The sequence below is a fragment of the Zonotrichia leucophrys genome, chromosome 3 (assembly GCF_028769735.1).
Source record: "Zonotrichia leucophrys gambelii isolate GWCS_2022_RI chromosome 3, RI_Zleu_2.0, whole genome shotgun sequence".
In the NCBI taxonomy this organism is placed as follows: domain Eukaryota; kingdom Metazoa; phylum Chordata; class Aves; order Passeriformes; family Passerellidae; genus Zonotrichia; species Zonotrichia leucophrys.
This window is the reverse complement of record NC_088172.1, coordinates 68,510,737-68,535,999: the sequence shown is the minus strand read 5'-3', so window position 1 is coordinate 68,535,999 and position 25,263 is coordinate 68,510,737. Positions and strand designations below refer to the sequence as shown.

General features: G+C 37.2%; 1 protein-coding gene across 8 annotated transcripts in view; it reads left to right on the top strand.

Annotated features, from left to right (window-relative positions):
* QKI (QKI, KH domain containing RNA binding) overlaps positions 1-25,263 on the top strand; it is a 154,086-nt gene that overhangs the window by 90,238 nt on the left and 38,585 nt on the right. For all 8 annotated transcript variants that reach the window (XR_010439586.1, XM_064708663.1, XM_064708662.1 and 5 more), the window contains exon 4: positions 12,463-12,606. Coding sequence is in view for 7 of the 8 variants with exons in the window: in XM_064708663.1 (XP_064564733.1) it covers positions 12,463-12,606 (144 nt within the window). In the remaining variant the exon portion in view is untranslated. The remainder of the gene's footprint in view (positions 1-12,462; positions 12,607-25,263) is intronic.

Below are 25,263 nucleotides of genomic sequence, written 5' to 3'. Positions count from 1 at the left end.
TTACAAAGTTGTCTTCAGTGTACTCCCTTAAGACCTTCACTAAGATTTACGCAGAGGAACCCCTATTGATATATCTTGTATTTTTTATCTTCATGAGAGACATGTGCAACCCCTCTCACTCTTGGGGAAATGCTGACAGCAGAATGGTCAGATTTTCAGGCAAGGGCTGAGCCATGGGACTCTGGAAGCAATAGGCAAATGGAGAGGAAGGAAGTGAAGTGTGGATGTGTTGGTATTGAAATGCAAGGTAGCAGCAGCTGCTTATTCTGGTACTTCCAAAAGGTCACTTAGCTGTTATATTTTTTCTCCTCTTGATATTTCTTTCCCCTTCTTTTCCTTAAGAGGTCTGTAAATTCAGTTTGGAAAGAAAATCCCATCACTTACTCCTAATTATAAAAAAAAAATTTGAAGCTTCACAAATTTATGTATGAATTATTGTAGTTCTGTCCACTTCATAGGTTTTTAGTGTAAATGAGTGAAAGTTTCTGGAATTTGTGTTTAGATTGAGCAGGAATAGCACCTGAAGAGAAGTGTGGGTATACTTTGATAATTCTTGGCCCTTTTAGTTTGTTTAGCATCTCGTATATGTGGAGCTGTCATAAAAAAGCAGGAGCCCAGGGGTTCGAGGATGAGTTTAGCTGCAAAATAGATCAATTTAACACTGAATTCACATTATTGGTGAGGGGAATGTTAATGCATTGGCCAGGTTTGCTGTGTGAAGCAGCAATCAAGTCAAAACAAGATAGAGGAAATAAAACATGGAATGGAGAAATAAAAATGGCTGAGATGTCACAGTTATGTGCAGCAGTTACTGTTGTTGAAAGTTACATGATAGTGCTTCAGAAGAGGAAAGAAAAATGTTCTGAAACACGTACAATTATGCTACTAGCCTAGGAGCTGATCATGCATTCCATTGAACACAAAAGTATAATTTGTTTAATGTTTTTTTACTTGGCCAAGTTCTAGTGTCTAATACAACACAGAGTGCAGTTTTCCAAATACAGCATGCTGTAAATGGCATTCCAGATTGGAGTCAAGAACAGTGGTTTGGGGTTGGGGTTTTTGTTTGTTTGCTTGGTTTTCTCTTAACCATTAAAAAAAAGATTCTCAGAGAAATACTTGGGAGTGGTTTACTATGTACACTCAAAGACTGAGAAACCAATGAGCAAGCAGATTTTTTTCCCTGTAAATACAGTTGAGGAATAGTGATAGCACTTTGGTGTAAAAAATACAATAAGTATTCCAAAATGTGAAATCACTGCTCAGATGTTTCCCTAAGCTCCCAAATCATTAAATCAAAAGTGCCTGTGATGCTTTTTTCTACAATTTGTGTTTGTTGCACAGATGAAAATAAAAGTTTCATATTAATGCAAAAATGAAAAACTAGGATGGTTGTGTGTGGTGGTTTGACCAGGAAGGAGTGGGAATTCTGGGAAGCTGTGGTCAAACCAATGAAGGTTTTGGGTTTGAGACTGGCACCCGGTGTAGCCAGTGGGGTTTGGACACACCTCCGAGAATACACAGGGGTTAAAAAGCAGGGCACTGCCCTTGGAACTCTCTCTTGGGACATCGCGGCGAAGAGGTCAGATCTCTCCCCCGTCCAGCCCAGCCGCTGCTGCTGGGCGGGGGAGGGGCAGCCATGCGGTAGGCCCGGGGCCTGGACAGAGATGGGGGTGAGAAAGCTCTCAAGGATGGAAGGGTGGGGGAGCCCCAAGAGACATCGAGAGAGAGGAGAGCCGGCGTCTGAATGTGATAGCAGCCGCCCAGGAGGAGAAAGGGGAGGGAAGAGTGCAGCCTGGCCGGTGGAGCAGCAGCACCTGTGGGAGTACCAGCATTCTACCAGCATTCTGAGATAGACAGAGACTGAAAACTTTTAACCCTTTCTTTCATGATTGGGGCCTTGCAAAAATGCTAATCCTCCTCGAAGCTGAATAAGAAGGGAGATAAGAGATGAGATGAGACAAGGACCTGGCCCGAAGAACGTGGAGATGATTGGATGGGGAGAGATGATTTGGAGTGGCCTTTTGGCTGGACTTTTCTTGTGGCCATGGACTCAGTTGTTCCTGTGACACAGACTGCATTTAGGGGGAGGCAGTGCCTCAAAACCAGGAGGGTTCATTCGTGAGGACCCCCCGGCCCCAGGGGGTTGGAAAAATATGGGGGGGACAGATGTCCCAAAGCAGAGACTGTGCCTTTTTGGAGTGAGACAAGGCATCCTTGAAAGACAACCCTAAAAGCAGCTCTGGCCATGTCTCAGTGGTGAGAGCACTGGGCATGGAAGGAAGATGTCACAAGCGGCAAAAGGACTTTTTTCCGGGCGGTGCCGAAGTGACAAAGAAGCACACGAGGTTTCAGTGTGTTTCCAGGAGAAGCCTATGGAACAAGAAGGACTCCTTTCCTCTTCATGAACTGCAGTTTGAGTATACTAAAGTGTCGTGCCGGGCTGGGCAGTTGGTGTTTTGGGAGAATGTATCGGATTGGGAAAGTCAGGGAGTGGGGAGGAGGAAAGTTTTTTTGTAAGGTTTTCAATTTCTTTTTTTTCTTTTCCTGTAGTTTAAGTAATAAAGTGTTCTTTATGTTTAAGTTAGAGCCTGTTTTGCTTATTCCTGGTCACATCTCACAGCAGACACCAGGGTGAGGAATTTTCATGGGGGGCACTGGCTCTGTGCCAGGCTCAAACCATGACATTGTGTTGAGGCTATAAATAAGGGGACACCTCAGTATGCTATTTATATTTTATTTAATCATTCACAACTGTAAAAAACACAGGAACCTAGCTGCTAATGAAGTCCTTTTTGGTTGGGCTAGGGTTGCCTCCTTTTTTTTTTTTTTTTTTTTTAATCACCTTCTGGGCAGTGATTTGCAGGAGGGCAAAGTGGGAAGTGTTCTCCTTCTGTGTTTCCATGGCACAGTACCTGGGCACTCCTGGAACACCACTGGGTGATGTTGGTGACTTTGTACCTGAGGCAGTACTAGATGCTCAGTTCCTGGACATGTACAAACCACTGGATATTTACATTGCATTTTCTTAGAGTTGCAGCTTCTTTCTTCAAGCAAATTTCTTGAAGTTGCCATTTGCCATGCCTTGAGTTAGTTTTGGAGCATATATTAGATTAGGTCCTTGCATGTCTCAGCACTTCCAGATCTCCTAGTATGAGAAACCCAGATGGAATATGGTCATCAGATTTCAGTTTAATTAGGACTATTTTGCCTGTCAGCCTGAACTTCAGCAGAGTTTTAGTTACCTTGATAAATTTTTGGGTGGAATAGAGACGTGTTAGCAAGGCTAGTACCTTAGTGTCCTAGTCTTCTTCCTGAGTAGAAAGAAATAAAATGGTAAATTAAAACATAATACTGGAATACTGCTGAAATAAAAACTCAGATATAGAAAAGAATCTTAAGAGATACCTTTTCATGTTCATAAAAACTGTTCCATTAGGGATTTGCTTTCTATTACATATATATTTATATATAATTCTAACATCCCATTAAGTGTTTGAAGTAAATTGAGTAATTTACTATGTATGCATGGTACATAGGTGCTGCTTGATAATAAGGCATATAAAAGAACACTTACTTTTGTCATCCTTTATCTAATTCTGAATAGTGGAATCAGCTTTATACTTATTAATAATGCTCATAAACTCAGAGGGAAATACGCAGAAGTGATTTTAGAACAGTTGCAGGTTATTTTGAAGTTAATTTCATTAGTGACTGATGATGAATGGACTTGAGTCATGAGTTAAAACACACTTACTGCCTATAGAGAATGCTCTGAGCAATGTGTCCACTTTCACAGGTTACATTTTGTTGATTGAAGCCTGCACTGAAAAATGTCTTTTGTACCTTGCAATTCAGAATACAGAGGTACTTCCCTTCCAAAATCCAGCTAAATCTAACTCTGAAGACTTGCATTCAGGATTTATGTGTATTTCATTTTCTTTCAAGGGAATTTGATGTTTGTTTAGTGAGTGGACAGTGTGTAAAAAGAAACACAATATTGTGAAATTTTTCATAGTGCTTATTCCCTTTTCTGTAGAGGAATAAACTTAGATATCAGTGTAACTGTATCCATATAAAGTTTACTGTGCCAGGAATACTGATAAAGTGTCAAAACTCTTACCTGTAGTCCAAAGTCAGAGAAATGAACACTCTCACTCCTCTGCCTGGGTAAAGATTCTTCATAGTAATTTTAAGTATCAATAGTAAAAGTTGCATTCATTTCTGATGAATGCGTCCAGATATTGAGTTTACACTGTGCATTTCATGTACTAAATTCTCATGTATTTCCCCGTGGATATTGATGCGTGCAAAACTTTTTTACTTTTATCCCACAGCCGTGAAATACTCAGTCTTAACAGGCTCTGGGCTTTGATAGCACTCGACAATACAGCTTGTTCCACAGACCTTATTTTTCACCCGGGCACAACTCGAGAGAAGCCCGCAAGCAGAGGTTCCTGGGGAGATGCAGGGCTGGAAGCAGTTTGGCACAAAGTTCCCGGCTGTGCCCGAGTTCCTGCGGGCCGGGCTCGGCGCGGCGCAGCGCTCCCCGTGCGGCGCGGCCCTGCGGGGCGGGCCGTGACACCGATGGTGACAGCGGCGGTGACACCGATGGTGACAGGGCTTCCTATCCTGTCTGCACCCCCCAGGGCTGTGGCGGCCCCGGTCACTCGTGCTGGGAAGCTGAAGCGTCCAGGGCGGTGTAGGGAGCCTTTAGGAACCATTTTGTGTGCAGGGCAGATCTGAACTTGGGGCGGTGCCTGAAGCGTCCTGAGCGCGGTGTCCGTGGTGAGGCTTTGGGACAGAGAGCAGAATCCTCTTGTGTCATTTAAACATTAGGTTGCTTCATGCCGCCAAATTAATTTTTTTTTTTAATTTTTAGAACAATTCTTAAAAGATGCTTTAGATAATGCCCTTTGACAATGTTTGACAGCTGCTGGCTAGTTTAATGCATGCTGGAAGACACCTACTTTTTCAATCGAAAATTGTCTTGCTGTACAATAATATAATACAATAATCTTGCTATACGATAATAATTTATAATCAAAGACTCGATGAATAGCACTAACTTGTTTGACAACCAAAACAACAAGTGTGTGACTGTTAATTTAAGCCATTGATCCCCTGTTTCTATAGGTGGAAACTTAGGTCAGGAATTCTAAATGCGGAGTAAGCTGCTGTTCTCCCTGACCAGGTGCTGTTCCCTCAGCATACTTTTGTAGCCGTACTTTTTTTCCCAGCTTTCTGCTTGTGAACTGCTGCCATTAGAAACTCAGTAGGAGCAAAAGTCTGTGTTAATTTGCCTGACTGTAACTGCACAATTAAAGCAGTTTATCAGCAGGGGTTAGGACAATCAGTGTGTTCTGATGCTTCATGTTATAAAATTACTTCTGTTGTTCAAACAGATACTGTAATTAGTGCATCATTTTAAACTGGTTTTCTGCGGGGCTGGCTTGGAGTTCCATCTGATAAAAACCTCTATTTTTGGTACTTACCTAAGCCCTTATTTTGTTTGCAGGCCTCATCTAAATTAAGAACTTCTGTTGAAATGTTAATATCAGGACTGTATCATTCAAATACAGTTTTGGAGATGGAGGGGTTGTTTTTTAGGATTTTTTCTTTGTGTTTTAGCAGCCAATCCTGTCGAGACCTAAGATTCAGTCACAAAAATGGAAGGAGGAAGCCCCACTTACTGTCATTACTGTAATGCTATCATTTAATGCACAGATGAGCAGGTTGCTTCACACCAGATAACAAAGATGCCTGTGTTCTGTCCTTGGCACACGCATAATTGGGTTTCACTTATGATAGCTTCATGAGACGTGGTGAGACAGCCTTTTAAGGGGATTGTTAAAATATGGTGCTTCACCTTCTTCTCCTTTTCCCAGCACTGTCCTTGGTTGACTGTAGCCCTTCATGGTTGCAAACTCCCTTGCCCAGCAGAAGATGAGGGGGAAGTGGGGAGGCATCTGCTGCATCAGCATGTGGTGTGAAAGGCTGCTGTGCTGCTGGGCCCGTCCCAGAGGGAGCAGTGAGGCAGCAAACCTTAGGAAGTTGTTGCACTGCCCAGGAAGGGATGCAGTAACACACCAGTAAGAGATTATCCAGGGGATTTTTGCTTCATTACGTCTGGACTTCCCATGAAAACGGATCAGCTGATGTGGAATTATTTGTAGACTGAGTGGTTTATTCCTTGCACAATGTTACAGAAGTCTTCTGTCTTCTGGATGTTTGTCTTGAACTGTGTCTGCAGCAGAGAAGCCAAAAACTTAAAAATAAAATTCTGTAGCTCAGGTTGGCAGAGCAGTTGCAAGAACAGAAGTTTCATTAAATGACACAAGACAGACAACTCTTCAAAGGTTGGGAGTATGTGACTTTAGGGCAAAGTGCATTCCTCTAAGATTCCTCTGACTTGCTTTTACCAGTTCAGCTGTGTCAACAAAAGGTTGTAAAGTAAGATGTAGACTCTATTGACTGGTTGAATAATGTTTCTTTTCGACTTACTAATTCAGATATTGTTTCATGGCTGCAATACATATCATGTCTTACTTAAAAATACTAAAATTAGACTGGATTTTATTTATGACCTTATTTGTGACTTTGTAGCTAAATTTAACTTCTGTTTCAGAATTCTTTAAAATCAACAGGTTAGTTATTTTTTTTAAATCCACACAGTTTCTTTTAAACTGTTCTTTGAATTATTTTTGAAGTTTTGATATATATGTGTGAATGTTTTCATTGTGGAAAAGAAATATTCACCTAGACCTACTGTCAGTTAATGTACCTACAGCACAATTTATTAGACAAAATATATTGTGAGATTTTTACTAAATAGCTGAATTTCTTCTCTCCACATCTTACCTCCTCCATTTGACTCTGAAAAGTAGCTGTGAGTGATTATATTGGTTTTTCTATCTTAAGATATTTTTAATTAAAGTTCTTAGTGTACTTGAATTAAACCTTTGTATCATTTGAAGGACTAAAGCTATTCTAATCCCTTTTAATTCTAGTGTTCAATTTGACATTATATGAAAACATTCTTCCCTTTTACACTATCTTTTCTGTGGTTTTTGTGATTCAGTAGGGAGACCAGCTTGCCTAATAGGTTGATGAAAACAGAATTTAATAGCCTATCACTTCAAGATGAGTGAGAATACTAAGGATAATTTTCAACGCTTGCTTGAACTGGTGGCTTGACTTCTTTAAAAGTTCCCTGCTGTTGGTACTGAGCTGGTTTTGTATCTTTTCAGTGGCTTACATTACAGGAAATTGTATGAGATGGAGTGCAAAAAAGTGCACAGAATGGAAGCTGCACTTTTTAAATTGCTATAGAATAGCCCATAGCTTTCTGAGAAAGGTGCCATGTGGGAAAGTTGCTTCCACTCTTCCCACACTGTATGCATTCTTTCATTCTTTCTTTATTGTCTAACTGATGTTTCTCTGGCTGCATATAAACAGATACTAGCATAGTATTTTTTCATTAGTTTTAATTTCATTTTTCTTTAATGGTATTCTGACAGTTAGAAGTGACTGGATCCTACTTCATCAGTTCTTAATTTGTCAACTTATTTTTTGTCAGTTTGCCATACTGTGAAAGTTTTTGGGGTTAGAAATCAGATCTAAGGAATTTTTTTTAAGTTGATGATGAAATATTTTTTGTGACTTTGCTTGTGTTAATATTTTCCTTCTCGAACATTTGAATAATTTTTACAATTTCAGTCTACCTTGACACTTCTTTCATTTGGGTTTGAAGCTGTTTGAAACGTTCTGGCTAGAAAGAGACCTGACTTTGAACTCTACTCTAGAGGGGTTTTCAGTCATCTACTTTGCATAGCTTACAGAAAGCTAGGAAGCTCCTGTCTCAGTCTTGTTCAGTCAGAAGCTGAGGAATTAGAAGAAAGCATTGGGATGGGATATGGAGCTGTAAATAGGAATAGCCATTTAGGCCCAAGATGCAGAGGTGCAAGACCGCAACTTGAAGTTACTGTGGTATGGTGAGGTGTGTGGAAAATATGGGATACAATTTTACAGTGAGCTGGATTGCAGTGGTTCCCCAGAAGGAACAATCTTTCTAATATTTAAGTTTGATTTCATAGATTCAAGTCAGTTGCATCCTTTACCTGCTTTTCTGCTTCTCCCTAAATCCCTCTCCTAGAAAATTCCTGTAGCTACACTACTTTTTTTTTTTTCTGCAGCTAAATTTTAGGACTTGTAGCAATATTTTTTTTTAACTACCTAATACATTGGCCCTAATAGCGAGATAAATATTGAGCAGTCCATTATTGTGCATAGGTGGTCCTAGGATTAATGAGTGTATATGCACAGGCAAGAGAATGAAAGCAAATCTGTTTACAGAATTAGGCTATATTTAAGGATACTGAAATTTCTGCCAAACAAGGAACACAGTGAAATTTCATCTGCCATTTATGTTGTCCTTAATGTTCTTTAATTCAGCAGACAAGATAGTTTGGTTATAATTAAGCTTTCCTAATATTGTTGTTCCCCAAGGTTGTGGTGTAAATCACTTTACTTTGTAGTTCATCTGTAGTATATCTTCAGTCTCCATTTTTCCTGTATAATTCTTCCATAGACAATCTCTGGGATGCAGGCAGACTTCACACTGCCAGTTGCTTCTCGTGCATGCAATATAATTTTGAATACATGCAGTTGAAATTTGTTTTTCCCCAAGTCTTAGTCAGGTTTTCTGATTTCCCTGTGCTGTTTCTTCCTTCAGTGTGCATGCCCTTCCTGCTGCGGTAGCAAATGTTTCTTTCCCAAAATAATTCTCATGGCCATTTCTATTACTCTAGACTGCTTTTTCAGTAGGTAGACCTGGCAACTTGGCTGAATGGATCAACAGTTGCTGCTGAAGGACAAGGGGCAATGTGCACACTGAAAGAAAAGAAATTATGTTTAAACCTAAGAAAAAGGGTTTTTTATGTTGTTGTGACTGAGCACTGGTTGAACACTGAACACGTCTCCCAGGGGAGAGGATGGAGTGTCTGTCCTTGGAGATATTTAGAACCTGACCCGTAGCCACATGCTTGAGCTGACCCTGCCCTGAGCAGAGGGCTTGGACTGGATGATATTCAGGGTTCCTTCCCACCCCAGACATTTTCTGAATCTCTGAAGTGAACTGGTTTGTCTTATCTGCAATTCACTTCAAGACCGCCACGTCTTGTCGTTTCTTTGTACCAAGTTATGCAACGAGGCAAGTCCTAGTAATTCTTTCCTCCCTATCTTTTCACCATTTTCTCCCCCAAAAATTCAAAAGAAACCCTAATCAGCCTTTAAAATCTTGGACCATATTGCATGAGTCTTCAGAAGGATACCTTTCTACTTGTGTTCCAGATATATTCAATTTTGCTGTTCAGGCTTTACTGTAACAAAGCATGGTTGAGAAAAGATGTGTTCAAGACTTGTTGCACAGAGGATTAGTTAAATAAAGATTTTACTTGGGAGAAAATATGTTTTTCCAAACCATCCTGTTAAAAAAGATTTAAAAGGAGAATGAGGTAGCATAAGAAATGGTAGCTCTTAAGTGCAAGAGGTTTGCAGGTTACCTCTCCCATGATTGTAACTCTGTGTTTTGCACCTGACTTTCTGTTGGAATGAATGAGCTAGTAAAGACCTAAATTTCCCAAATTGGATAAAACCAAACCCATAAATAATGAAATATACATACTGGTATAACATTCAACTAGCATTCCCAATCAAACAAAAGATATATCTTAGGAAACCATTAACCCACTAAGAAAACCATCTCATGAGACAGATTGGGAGCACTGGATGAAATCATAACCCCAGTGTATTGAGGTTCATAAACATAAATTGGAAGCCCATTCCAAACTCTGTTTTTTCTTTTAATTTTTAAACAGTGTGCAAAATTTTACTCTTAACTTTTCTTTCAGTCCTACTATGTGGTGTAATGAATAGCACCCTCAACAACAGCACTTTTATTACTGTACTTTATGGCCGTGGAAGAGCTTATCGTAGTCATACATTAATCAGTTATCTTACTGATAAGTAGTTTATATGTTTACTTGTGCTGTGAGGTCTCACCCTAATAATACCTATGATTATAAACCTTACACACAACATGTTCCACCTAAAAGTTAATTAGGGAGATAAAAAATCTTCAGTGTCATTAATTTGTCCTATATGCTGCTTTTTGTTCTCTTTTTTAAATTGAGGAAAAAATTCTCATGCTGCAACAGACTAATTTGGAGTACAGTGCCAATACTTGATGTAACATTAATCTGACACAAGTTTTGGAGACTTTGCACCATATTATTTTCATTATGAGAGAAAAGGCTACACCACCATGAAGCCCCTTTATGTTTGCTAACACTATTTATAAACATGGTGTTTAATGGTGTGGTAGCTAAAACTGCATTGAGGGCATTCCTTGTCTTTCAGGAGCAGAACTTGCTGCTTTGCCTAGGGACACCTTTCCTTAACATTTGTTCCTCTTGGCCTTTTAAAACTTGTTTTATTTGTTTTGCCTCCCATGTTACTGGGGTTGTGCAGCTTTCTTGCATCTGGTGTTAGTAACCAGGACCTTTCCCATTCCAGCACTGGCTCAGTGCCAGAATAGGTAGTTGCACATTTCTTCCTCTGCCCTCTGCTGGTTTGGGAACCTTCTCTCATTCTTCATACCAGTTACATATTATTTTATATACTACCTCATATTGGTGTTGCTTGTCATCGTCTTAAAAGAAAACAGCTCATTCCTGCTTTGGATTAAAAAAAATGGAATTGTTTAAGTAACAGTGGAGTTTTGATCACGACTGAAAAAATAAATTGCAAATTCCTTGTCACAGACAGTTCTTTCAAAGATTGTATTTCAACAGAGAGGATGTTTTAACTCAGCAGCATTTTGCATCACTTTCTGTATTATATCATAAGTGAGAGTTATTTTTCTCTTTGTTTCCAGCTTCTGAAATGGGCAGACCTAATTTCACAGCCACCTTTGTTAAAAAAATTGGCAAAAATAACATTAAAAATAACAGAACACGCCAGTGTATCTGATAGTGTGGAGTAATGGACCTGTGCACGTTACATACATAGTGAAAAGTAGTTTCAAAGTACTGATTCCTTTACATCCATTTTTCATACACCTCTCATGGCTCAGTTCCCCCCCACCCCCGATTTTTATCCTTGCGTACTCCATAAAACATTTCAGACTTAGCTGAATTAAAAATGAAACACTCTGAGGAGCAGTGCTCCCTCAGGTATATATGAATACGAGGCACTGCAAATATTTGTTGGTAATAAATCTTAGAACATTTCCTCAATGTATTTGATTTCCTGGAGGAATTTTTCATGAAATTTGGGGAAAAAGACACATTTGCAATTTAAAAAAAAAAAAAAGGATGAAGTTAAAGTGTGAATTGTGGTTAAGCCACAAGGGTTTATCTTACAAATAGGAGACTCTTCTATTATACTCAGCTTTTTAAATTTTAAATAAGTGGTGTTTGTTTATGTAGGCCTTTTTATAGATTCAAAGTTGTAATAAGCTTTTTTTTGAGGCCTCCTTTTTTTAAAATTGTATTATATTTTAAATATTGTCAAAATTCAATGAAGTTTCATGAAAATTTAGCTAGCTTTATTAACTGTTTAAAAAAGGAGTTGGAAAATTTCTTGTGTGTTGTGTTTCTTTATCCTATTTTTTGGAAGACTGGATACTTGAATGTGTTAGTTAAATTTATTGGTTTCTGTTGTTTAAAATTGAAATGCTTCTTTAGCATGCTACATCTTTCTGAAAACATTTCTCATATTTATCTTTGGGATTACTAATGCTATGGATGTGATGAGTACCTGTGTAATGGTGACCATGTTGTCACTTGCCCTTACATAACTTCAGTATTAAAGCCTTGTCATCTCCTTCTGTCTTTCCTTCATCCAGTACATGGAGCTCTCCTTTGAAAATGGCAACTTCTGTTCCTTTTGGAGTGTTTGATTCTTTGAATCTTGTCTTCATGAGTATTTGCAAGTGATTCTTAACACTGGAGAATTGCTTTCCTGTTCTTTGTAGTGATTCAGATGGAGTTTCTATGTCTGGTGTCTGTTTCACTTTTCTTCAAAAGATAGGTTGCTTAGCCACTAGTATGTCTTACCTGTTTTACTCTTGAAAGGCTCTAAATAATATTGAAAGTAATACTGTGTTTGTATTCCTGTTCTTGTTCCTTTATTCAGCTGGAGGAGGTATTCTTAAGAAATAGCATGTGTATTGCAGTCTTTAAAAAGTATAATATAGAGTAGGAGGTTCCAAAACCCCAAAAATGATGTTTTGAAAGCTAAGTTCATATGATACGGAAGTCTCCAAAGTATGAAGAAACATTGCTGAGAATAAAGTTCATACTATTTACAGAATTTATAAATTTGAATTTGTCTACTCTTTGTGATTGTTTTATACAGAATGTAAGTGCTTCATAGCTTCCATGTTTTAATTTTTTTTAGGAAGAACAGAATCGAGGCAAGCCCAACTGGGAACACCTGAATGAAGATTTACATGTACTTATCACTGTGGAGGATGCTCAAAACAGAGCAGAAATAAAGCTGAAGAGGGCTGTTGAAGAAGTAAAAAAGTTACTGATACCTGCAGTAAGTATTTGTATGCAAGCCTTTGATTTCCATTTTCAGAAGGTTCTTTTGAAATACAACTAATTTGCTTCAGGAGTAAGAGTAAGCTTGCAGAGTAGCATCCTAAAAGGAAGTGGAGATATGATTTTGTAATACTCTAGTGATATTTAAACTGCCTCATCCCAGATTGAATTATTCCTTAGAAGAAAATAGAGAGAGATTTTTTTAAGGAGACTTTTTTTTTTTTTTTTTTTGTCTGAGATAGAGGTACAGGAAATAGTTACCACCTTTAAAAGGCAATGCTGAACTGTTACAAACACTACTTTTCTCTTTCCTTTCAGTATTAGTATTCTTCACTTCAAGGCTGGGGAAGTATGACATGCTTTTATGTTTCACTTCTAGATGATTCTGATACTTTAAGAAATAAAGACATGTTTTTTTAGATCATCACATTAAACATTTTGCAAAGAGAACAAATCCCTTTAGTATCAAAAAAGTTTGCTGTCAGTATACTGAAGGAAAAATGAAAGTAGTGAAACTGAAAAATGGTTGTCTTTCACATTTCCTGATAGTACAGACTGAGTTCTGCACATCTAGATGACTTGAATACTTTTTCAGAGACCAGAATTACCCTGTGAGAGCCCTTCTCTTAGATCTTCTCTGCCTTCTCACTCAAAGCAAGGTGACTCAAGTGTGGCTGTATTGTGCATCCCATGCCATTAACTTGTATCTTTACCACCACTTGTGTGCCCCTGTAAAATGATGAGAATAAATCAGATCTTTTTCTGTGGTGGAAAAATTTTCCACATTACAAGGAAAATTGAGACTATCTTGCAAAAGAAAGTGGTAGGTGGTATTAAAATGGCCTACTGATTTTGGGTACTTAGTGAATGCTAATAGATGCTGGCTGTGAGGAAACTTGCGGTGACACATGCTGTCTCTATAAGCAGATTTATTCAGAAGACATTTTTAGAAATTACTAAAGATAGGGAGAGAGACTTAATTTCTGAATTACCAAAAAATGGTAGAATATTAAGCAGGAGGTACAAAAATACTGATTTAAATCTCTTGACATTGCAGTTTTCAATTTCTGAAAGGAACAGACAACTAGAGAAAGTAGATCTTCAGAATTTACTCACATACTAAAGAGACCTTGAGTTTAAGATTGAGTTTATAGCCAGGATTTTCATGTGGGCAAAACTTTGAAACCCTTATGTTCATTCTTTAGCTACTACGGAGCAAACAGTTTAGAAACCAAACTTCTGTGTGAATTAAGTTTGTCAGGTTCATTCTTCTACCTCCCCCTTACTGTTGACTAATATGACTGGAGGGTCAACCTCAGGATGATAGGTTACAAACCCCCAGTATGTCTGAAGTACTGGTGTGTATACTCTGTGTATGTTTGTGTTACACTTGTTTTGTGGAACTGTGGGATGGGTGTGTTCTGAGCCTCAAAAAAATGTAATGCATTAGTAGTTCTTTCATTGTGAAAGTGACAGCCAGCTCTTTGTCATGAAAGCACTCTGCCTCATGCAGTAGCCTAATTGGGGAAGCACTGTAATCCTGATTTCAGAAATAATTGTTTTTCCCCTTTAATGAAAAATAACAACACAGGGCTAACTACTGTCCAAATAGAACATAACTTGAAATACTCTTTGTCAGTTCACTTCATTACCATCTTTATATATTATGCATATGCATAGAGATTTGGATTGTACATATTACTTGCACAAGAGTTAAAGGTCTGTTGGCTCTAATTTCTAAAAATCATGCCTTGCTGGAACAGGTATGTGTAGTACATACTAATGAATTAGTGTATAGGTGAACTTGGGTTTCTACTACCTATTGCATCTGTTCAATTAGCATGAAAAGTGGAATTGGGCTTCAAGCAGTTTGAGAGTTGAAAAATTCAGTTTAGTGTTAAAAGATAGGAACTGAAAACTTCTGTGAGAGTAGTCATAAACCTTCAAATAATCAGGTTAAGCATAAGGAAAAAAGGGAAATCCTAGTGAATTACAACAATAGAAGGGAAACTGTGCATATTGGAAGATTCCAAAGATACTCTAAAATGTAAGAATGGAAAAAGTAAGATTCCCTTTCATGTGATAGAATACCTGAAACTATTAGTGTTTTTCAGATAAAGGATTAACTTGGAAAAAAATAAGTTATGTATTTCTATTCTGTCCAGCTTGATTAAAATTTGGAACTATGTAGGAGAGAAGACTCATTTTCATCTTGCCATACAATGTGACAATGCATTGGGTTTGAGATCAATTTCAGAAAAATGCTCGTATTCTGAGTGTTCAGAGATGGAAATTAGTTGCTAATTTTTTTGAATGATCATTTATTTTTTGTACTCAAGATGTTAAAAAGCCTAATTACATTTTCTAAAACAGTGCAGAAATAGGCACATTTCTTAAAGTGGATTTCTATTTGAATGTACTTGGGTGAACAGATACTATTTCAGTACTAAAGTGTATTTCTTACATTTATGAATCTGAATCATTAGTGATTTTTTTTCCTTGTGGATGTGAATTAATATTTTCTCTTTTCACTTTCTCCTACATTTTACCAAGATAGTGATATAGTCAAGTAGTTTATCTTTAGAAATGAAAAGCACAACTTGAGGAAGATTGGCTGAGCAAGCCATTTTTTTTCCTCCTTGAGGAGAAAGGCCAACTTTTTTTTTTTCATTATTACTCATTTGTATTTAATTTACATTTCTTTAGTATGAAGCAATTTTTAAAATATTTTTGGCTGTACTTCAAGTTCCCTCAGATTAATTCTCTTCCTGTTCCCATAGCTCAGTGAGATACTGGTCTTTATCTACACCTGCAAGATCATACAGTATTACTTCTTTCATGTTTTTCTTCAAAAAAAGAAGAATTAATAAAGCAGTCTGCAGATTCTTGGGATCACATCAAGTTGTACTGTCCTTATGCCTCCTTCTGAAGTGAATCCTCCAGATCATTGATCTCTCTTTATTGTGGGAGCTTTGAGAGTTGTTTGTTATTTGCATGAGTTAAGTGCAGATGGGTGGCTCTCTTGTAAAAGAAAAGGCAAAAGATGCTCTGGATTGATTGTTCACTGCAGAACAGAAGAAAAAACTCAGAACCTGGTTAGGCATACATAATAAAGAAGTATAATATACTAAACCAGAAAATCATTAAGGGTTTGAAGTTGTTCTTGGAGCTCCTGAGCTGGAGGGCCAAACTCCTCTGCCAGAAATGTTAGGCCTTCTGCATTTTGTAGGAAGTGATGAATAAATGTTTCTAGCTGAATGAGTTTATCTAGATATTTCTTGCATTTTACAGATGACAGGTCTAGTTTAATTGCTAATTCACCTTTATACTAGCTGCTTTTGTAAGGGATGAGGCACATATGACAGAATTCAAATTACAGACAGATCCTTTATACCCCATTTTCTTTTGATTCCACACATTTCCTTTCTGAGGAAAAGATTGTATTTCTGGTTCCTACTTAGCTATTCTAAGTTGGTCTGGAATCTGTGTTGTTCAGATTTTTCTATTGCTTTTCTTATGCTGGGGCAGCTGTAGTTTTACTTGGTTGTTGCCTCCATCTTCTTGGAAGACAACTACAACACAGAATTATTAAGTGATGCTCCCAGTCAAATTCTGTATATCATTTGTGACTACAATGTAGAATTTTACGGTTGTGATGGGTAGGAGATAATGTTTCAGTAGAAGCTTGTTTCATTTTGCTCCTACATTTGGATCTTGCCTGTAATAGTGATTTTAGACTTTTCAGTCTTGAATGTCTTCAAGTTTGGTTGTATGGGAAAGTAAATGTGATGTATATGACATGATTTTTACAAATTGGAACATTTTTTCTAGTGGTGCTTGGTATGTACTCATTCACTAACTGTCCTCATGTTTAGTCCCTGTTACCAGAGATGTTATCTTGATGGTATTTCTGGTTTTAGTCTCTCCTATATACGACACATTTTCTTTATATAACAGGAGAGAATATTGTGAAGGGGCAATAGTATTGGTAGAGTGGTTTGTTTTTCAGTTAAATAAGCTAAAAGCATTTCCTTCTAAAAGACTGCTTTCAGCACGTGTGATGAAGTGGAGCTTGTTTATTAATTAAGTGAATTTCTAGTATTTTCCTTATAGGTGTGGTTGTAAATTTTCCTTGTGGTTTATTTTCAGCTACTTAGGGTAAACTGAAGGTTGTCTTAAGTTTTACCCTGGGAACTTTGTGTGCTGTGAATTCCATTGCAAAATAGAGAGAAAAAAAAATTTAAGAATGTTTAACCATGCTTTAGACTTAGTTTAAAAAAAGAACATAATAATAATGTAATACTGTACATAATTTGTTGCTGTGTAATTAAGACTAGCAAAAGCTTGAGATTGGAAAGATATTAGGAGAAGATTTCATTTTTTTATTAGCCATCTAATAAGCCACAATAAATTCTGCATGCAAGTTTGACTGTCTTGAATAGCTCTTTCTAATTCATTCCTGCATGGCGTGTTGGTTTTACATTTTTGCTTTTACAAATGAGAATATTGTGCTGCCTTGCACAGTTTCCCTGTTGAAACGTTGGTCATGCTGTGCAATCCATTGTTTGCTGCTTATTCAGTTCAAGTAATGAAATTAATAAGTGATACAGTAGCAGAAGAAGGATGCTGCTGTCCTTAGGAGCATTTTAGGAAATTCCTACGTGATGCCTGTTTTGTCAGTTCCCATACAAGTCTCTCAGGGTGAATGATCAGACAGGAAGCTGTGCGCGAAGGGCAGCGCAGCAGCCAAATGGCTTGGCAGCGATTACTGGATAACACGGTAAACTTTTTGATGTGGGGGAGAGGTGATAGCACCTTATTTTTAGTAGCATGAAGCAGGCTTAATGTTTCCGTGGCTCTATGAGCTGAGGGCTGCTGCACTCCTGCCATTCCTTCATGATTTGCTGTTCCTGCTCCTGTTTTGCATCAGAAAGCCCTGGCCTTCCTCTGAGGGTGCGGGGAGTCCATTTGGTGGAGAGCTGAACCTCCCTGAAGGATTTGCTACAGAGTCAGGCCTGGTTTAGCACTGACAGAATGGATGGCATGAGAACAGGCAGATAGGGACAAATGGTAGTGCAGCAGATCACCCTTAAATAAATTTATGTAGAACTGCAAGTGGATGTGTTCACCAGCAAATAGTGTGAGAGTAAAATATCGTGCTACAGTGAATTTCTGATTATGGCAGTGCAAAACAATAGAGGACTGTTAAGGTTCCTTTTTGTGTCTTCCACTGTCCAGGATGTCTAGTCTGTCATGCAAGTCTGAGTTTTAAAAATGAGAACAAGAACTTCTTACACCAATTCACATGGGAAATGTTCACATATTGTAATTGATATGTCACTGCAGTGTTCAACTTTAGTGTTTGCATTGATATTAACAAAATTATTTTGGGCCAGCTGCAAGTGAAAAGTAGCTCTGTCCATCATTGTCTACTGTGATGTAAACTCTGTAGACTAGTGATTTGTTGCCACCAAAATAATATCTGTTGAATGGAAATGTTTTGTTGAGACCATATTTACTACAACATGTCTTGATGATTTTCAACTGAATTGAGGTAAATCTAGTTTAAATTTTGCTACATTTGTCCACTCTTCCGAAATTATTGTCTTAGTACAAAGGAGAAAATTAGAATTGTTCATCAGAATATTGTTCAGGGTGACAGAGCACTGGAACAGGCTGCCCAGAGCGGTTGTGTGGTCTCCTTCTCTGGAGGCATTCAGAACCCACCTGGAACCTGCTCTGGGATGAGGATTAGATTGTCCCATGAGGTTCCTTCCGAGGTCAATCATTCTGTTATTCTATGATGAGAATAATTTTGAAAAGACATGTAAAATGTGCTGTTTATATAATGATTATAAATTTGTTTTCAGCTTTCCATTTTCAGAAAGTTGACAAATAATTAAATGGTAACTACAAAGTTATGATGATCTGTGCCCTCACGTTTCAGTTGATTGTTTAACAAATTTGGGCACAAAGTCATGATCAAATATAACTATGTAAATATGTCTAGTTTTATAGCTTATAACTTAGGTTGCAGTTCATAGGGATTCTTCTCCATCTAACTTTTCTTATACTAATGGGAGAAAGAAGCTTCTCCAGCAGTTACTTCTAAACATCTTAATCCAGGTGTTTTCTCTAAATCTTCTTCAGGACATCTTTAATGACTTCTAGAACCCAAGGAAATTAGTTAGCTGTGCCTATGTACAGTTACTGTTGAATGCCATCTCTTTTTTTTTCTTCTCCACCAGTCTGCCTTTTTTTATTTAAGGTGTTACAAATGTCTAACTTGAGAAATGGTAGATCAAGTTTTTGGAAAAGACCTTGGGAAACGTAGAAAGTAGTCTCTTCTCAAATAGTAACAAAGACACACTGTTGCCTGAAACTCAGTAGGGACATTCTCTTCCAAAGTGGGATTATGCATGGATTGATTAGGAGCTCTGATTGGGTTCTGCATGGGTTTTGTGTGTCTTTCAGAAATGTGCCTAATCTATTAGGTTTTTTGGTAGACATAGTTGTAGAAGAAAAAAGGGTATTGATCTATTCTGGTAATTTTTGTTGTACCTGTAACTTTTTAAATTTTTCATCCCATTTTTATAATTTGCCCTTTAGTCTTGGCTATTTTCCCAGGGCTTCCTCTAGTAGTTTTTTCTTTTTGTATCTTCTTCCATATTTTTTGTTGTTTTTCTGTGGATGGTCCTGGAACAGAACATGTAAGTTGAGATATTTATATAAAGTCTTGTTAAAGCATTTCTCCACTTACTCAAAAAACAGATGATCAAGCTACAGTTCTCCTTGTTTGGCCATGTTAATGAAGATGATGACAAATCCTTCATTTCTAGTTACAGTTGGGTTTTGGCTGATTGATTTTTCTTTTTGAAGTCTCAACTTTATACCTAAGTGAAAGAAATTGTAATTGTAGAATTGTGATTCCTGAGGAGATGTAGCATAAAGAGTAGGAATTTGTTATCCCACAATTTTAACACATTTTAACGCTTATCACTAACCAGACCATATTAAGGAGATCAGATCACTTCATGCATGAGTCACCTTGGAGTGGATTCTGGAACAATCTTAGAGATTGCAAAGATTTTTGTGTGTGAAACAATAGTAAAGTACCAGTAAACATTTCCCTTTTCCAGCCATTTAAAGCATTCTTTGTTGCTAGTGTTAGTTCTGAAATCTAGATTTCTAATTATGCAAAAGTTCAGCTTGTCATATAGACATCTGTGGTTTAATGCTGACTGCTGATTTACAGTCATACAGTTGCTCTACATTGTTCTATCTTGACATCAGACAGAAAATTCTAACCTCTGGAAGAGTGCCAAGAGTTTTTCGCCTACTATTCAATAGAAAACTTAAGTGTTTCTATTTTTAAACAGTACAGAAATACCTGAGCTTTCAGTGGGAGGAGTAATATGGTTTCTTTTTTCTTTCATAAATAGTTTATAGGCTAAGACTTTAATACAGGGATGTTATAGATATTGTTAGCAGGATAAACATAGGTGGGCATGATATAAGAGATTGAAGCCGATTATGTTAAATAGCTTATATGATTTTGGCCATTTGTAACACACTTTACATTAAATTGGAGAGGGGTAAACCATCCTGGAAAGTGATTAGATGACATCTTACTGGAAAGTTGCTTTGCTTGGAAAATAGTTAATAAGGAAAAGCATTTAAGATTCCATCAAGTGGTATATTATATTTCTTGTGTGTTGTTGGAAATGGTATAGGGTTTATAATTTTTTCATCTTATATCTTCTATATTTAAATAAGTATTTTAAAAGCCCTACCTTTCTATCAAGCTTACTTTTTAATAGAGATAGCTTAATGAAAACAGCACTGCCTTCTATATTTTCTGCATTACTATTATTAGCTAATTTTTAATGTTTTCACAACATCTGTTTATGTAGTAAATTATGTTCATCAGTTTGAACTTTTATTGTAAAGTGAAATGTGTTTTCTATTCCAAGTCATTTGGAAGTACTGGATCAACACCAGCAAATCTAACGAAATCAGAGGTCTCTAGTATTATGTCCAGTCCTTTGATATTGCAGCTTTGTATAAATGGATTGGAATATGTGAGGTTTTCTATGTGACCAAACACAGTTGTAGATACGAAGAATTTCAGCTGCCTTATTTATAAATAAATAATTCTAGCCTTTGATAGGTACTTTGCTACAGCCTCCAAAATGGTACATTGCATTACAAATCCTTTTTCATGAGACTGAAAAAATCAAAGCCCCAAAACCACTATTGGGAGCTGGCTGTCTTATGATCATTTGAAGCAGTTTTCATGAGTAGTAATTTTCAGTCATGTAATTGCATGCATTGTTGTGCCCTCATCTTAGAATCTTTAGGATTCTTTCATTCTCTGGCTTGTGTCCTAGTTTGAAAACGGAATTTTAACTTAGACTACCCTGACTGTCTTGGCAGCTCTAGTAACTATACTGATACAGTTGTAGTAAAGCAAGCAAATGACACATCAGGTGAAATGGAACTGGAAGGTGGAGTGGGGATTTGTCAAATATTCACATGGGTACTTGGGTGCTGTGATGATGGAAGTGGGCAATTCCACTTCTTGTTCAGCCTTTTGGCGATATTAGGTAGCAGGTGGCCTTATTTTTTTGTCTGCTATGCTGAGGTTTCAGTTTTTAATAAGCAGATCTGTAGCTTCTGGGGTCTTAAAAGGGAAGTTTTAAAATAAGGCTTGCTTATTTAGTTTGTTAGAATTAACAGTCAAAATCATTACTACCAACAGACATCAGATGTTTTGAATAATCTTCATATAAATAATATGAAGAATATAAATAAATAATAAAATCTTCATATATTGTGCAGAAAAGTAGTTTGCAGGAATAGAATAACTTGTTCTACCTTGGAAGATAAGTTCTGAAAGACCATGGGAGCTAAGAGGTGAGTCTGGATTTCTCCTGGTTTGAACCCACTATAGTATATATGGTGATCCTGTGCTAATCTGATTTGTCAGTTAATGGTATCCTGGCATTTGGAACAGATGGACTATTGATACAGTGTTGAGAAGAACACTGTTTTTTTCTCACTGCCTGCAAGAGCAAAGCTTATATTTGCCTTTCAGTAGTAATTTCTGAAGTTACTGGTTAATTTCCAAAGAAGGTGGTTGGGCTGTGGATGGGGCTCCCTTAGTCATACTTGATATTTCACCTTCTCTCCTAGAGGATGGTGGAGAACTCTTCAAAGAGATACTTTATTACTCAGCAGCAAGGACAGCTTTAGGGAAATCTCTTACTTTTAATGATCCAAAGGTCAATCAGATTCAAGAAAGATAAAAATTAAAAAATCAGGCTTTTAAAATACATCAGGTCATAGAAACACTTGTTTTCTCCTACGATTGCAAGGGTACATTAAATAAACTTTAACTTTTTCATCTGTAAAATGTGGTGAGAGCACCATACTGGTTTTTTAAATGCTCTGAGAGGTAAATGTTTGCTTAACAGTCAATATGTGAGAGGTCATTACTGGAATGCGCTTTCTTTTGTAGCTATCTGCAGTTTTAGAGGTGGTTCTTGGAGACAGAAGAATGAGCAAAGTGTTTATTTTCCTGTAGTATTGGAGATTGCAGGGGAGACTCTGAAGGTTCTTGGTGTTCATTAAAAGTTGTGCTAATAAGTGGCTTCATTGATTTCAATTTAGAATCCGTTCAAAATAATTTTCTTGTGTGTGTTGCATAAACCTAAATTCTCTGTATTGCCAAAATATTTTTTGTGAAGGAACTTGTTAACATTATATATGTATCTTCAGCTATGTTGCCTTTGTGCTGCAGGTAAACTAGACATTAAATTATATGTCTTGCCTTCCTTACAAATTAATTGGGAAGATTAGCAGTTGTGCAAAATGAAATAGAAGTTCTGCTCAACTGGACAGCCTTAAAGGAACTCTGCCAGTGTCATAAGAGAAAATGTCATCCCTTGTTTCCATGTAAATCATTCTGCAGTGCTTGGAAAATGAAGCATGTAAGACACTAAAGCTGACAAATAGCACAATATATTCTTATTATGTCATGCTTTATATTCAGTATATTTACAGTGTTAAAAAGTAATCTGTTTGTAGCATTTCAACATACAGATGTTAGTAATTTTTAAATAATACTTTTTTTCACTACTATCTGTAGGATTTTTTTTAAAAGATCCTATGTGGCTTCAGTAACAAGATCCCATTAAGATTAGTAGTGCTTTGTACATCTGAAGTGTACAGACTCTTCTAAAAATCTTACTCCAGGTTACCTCTAAGAACTTGAAAGATGCAGAATTTTTTTGCATCTGTGGTTTATGTTTGAAATCTGGGAAGTGACTTTTACTAAAAGTCTCAAATTGGCTTGGAAACTTCAGAAATCTTTGCTAAGGCAACATCTGTGATGATGTAGTTGAGACATAATCCCCAACATACTTCAGTGCTCGTTTTATTTATTTCCATTTAGTCAATTTTCTTCAAATGTGAATCACACATAGGCTTTCAGTAGAATGTTAAGGTTCAGGGGAACTTAGGAGACTATATGATTCCATGTCACTTAGTGTAAAGCACCTGAAATTTAAGGCATGGCTTCTCTTGCTAGCTTCAGCAGACTCTTTCTGATGGAAGTGTGTGCAGTAGAATCATGAGGGGAAAAATAAAATTACTTCTTTTAGTGTTTCCGTATCAATCACTTCGGGTTTGGTGGTTTTTTTAACAAGCTTTGCTTTTACTTTAATTTTTTCCACTGAAATGTCCAAGTAGAATCCTGTTTAATTAAAACAGTTTATTAGCAGGGAACCTTAACTGGCATAAGAACAGTAAACTTGTGACGTTTTGGCTTCTCCAAACAGCTTGTATTTCTAGGCAAGCTTATGTAGAGAGTAGAAAAAATCAGTTTTTTCTTCATAATGTCATCCTGTTACTTATGATTAAAAAAAAAAAGTAATTTCAGAAAAAGAATTAGTTTGAGAGTTGTGTTTATAGAAATTAAACATGTCCATATTGCTCTAAAAGATTAGTATTAATAGCATATGTTACATATCCAAACAAGTAAATATTACAGTTAAAAGCATAGAAATAAGGGTTTAGTGTGGATTCTGGGAGAATTTTTTTTCCCAAGTTGTCTTTTAAGTGATTTTCTGTACAGTTACCTTTGCACTTTACTGTTGTGGCATCCTTTAGATGTCTGACTAATTAGACCAATTCTTTTTCTTTCTTTGACCCTAGGCTTATATCTATACTCCCTTAACTTTATCAAGAGTCTTTTTGTGTTTCTGGTGCTTAAAGTTTCTTTTTCTCAAAAGCACGTGGATGTGTTACATTTATGGCAGAGAACAGTGTCTGTCCTGAGTGCTGCATAACCCAGATTTAAGAGAGACCAAAAAAGGCACCATCTAGAAAGCCTGCAGGGTTTAAGAGTTTTTCCACATAGTTTCTTGGAAAAGGGAGATTGGTACCTGTGCCAGTGCCTTCACTTGTGTCAGTGTTCGTTGATTCAGAAGTATAAATAGATCTGATGATGATTTAAGTCTCAGTTCTGCTTCCTATGTGAAGTACTTAGTGCAGTGCAGAGCTCTTCTTTTCTCTTGATACCCAAGGTTCAGCATCTTAGGAGTGCTAGTCAGAGCATGGTTCTCCTGTCTTTTTTTTTTGTAGATGCAAGTTCTGCAAAAGGGAGAAAAATGTATTAAACCCCGAGTATCATTCTGCTTTGAGAGACTCTTCAAATCCTGAAGGATCTGATGCAAGTGAAATTGCTTCTCATCTCAGTAGTGATGACCTTACTCCAGAACTGTTGTTTCATTAATCTATCCACACTTGCTTTTTGGAAGTATAGGAAGCTACTTCCAAAATTGCTTCTGTAAACTCCCCATCACCTTTCCACAATATTTGTTCTGTTTTGCCTTGTTTAAAATACACTGCTTGCAGCAAAGCATAGCAGCTGGTACTTCTGAATCCTTGCTGAGTCCTGAAGCCTTTTCTGGAAGATGTTTTAGGAGAAGAATTTGTAAAATCCTGTATGAGCTAGTCTGTCACTCTGTAGTTAACATCCAGACCTCACACTCAACAGTTTTATGTATTGACTTGCACAAAACCTTCTGCTGTGTTAGTTGCTGGTTATCTTCAGATAAACCAGTTGGATTTCCTTATTCTTGAGACACCCCTTCCTCTCCCCAGTAAGACTGACAGTATGCTGTGTCTTAGGAATTGAAATAGGAGCTTCCAGAAGGCGTAAAACTGGGGGTACAGTTGATAGTAAGGGTGACTTGAACCTTTTTACTGAATAATTTCATTATCAAAACCAAAGCAAAACCAAATTTTTTGTTGTTTTCTGGTGGCTCATGGGGTAGCCAAAAAAGCAAAGGAACAAACTTATTACAATCCAAACTATGAAGCCATACAGAGATTTCTTGTGCTGTCCAGATGGGCTGATGAAATGTTTTCAAATGGCAAAGCAAGATAAAGCAGCCTGGATGGTAGCCTGTGTTTTTACCATCACAGTAGGGCAAAGGAGCTTCTTTCTATTTGTAAACTGCCAAATACAAGTGGATGGTACAGGCTTAAACCTGAAAAAAATTACCAGAAACCCCAAAATGAAAGTTACTATTTTATCCTTATTAAAGTATAAGTAATAACACCAGGCAATAACTCTTATTTAAGTGGA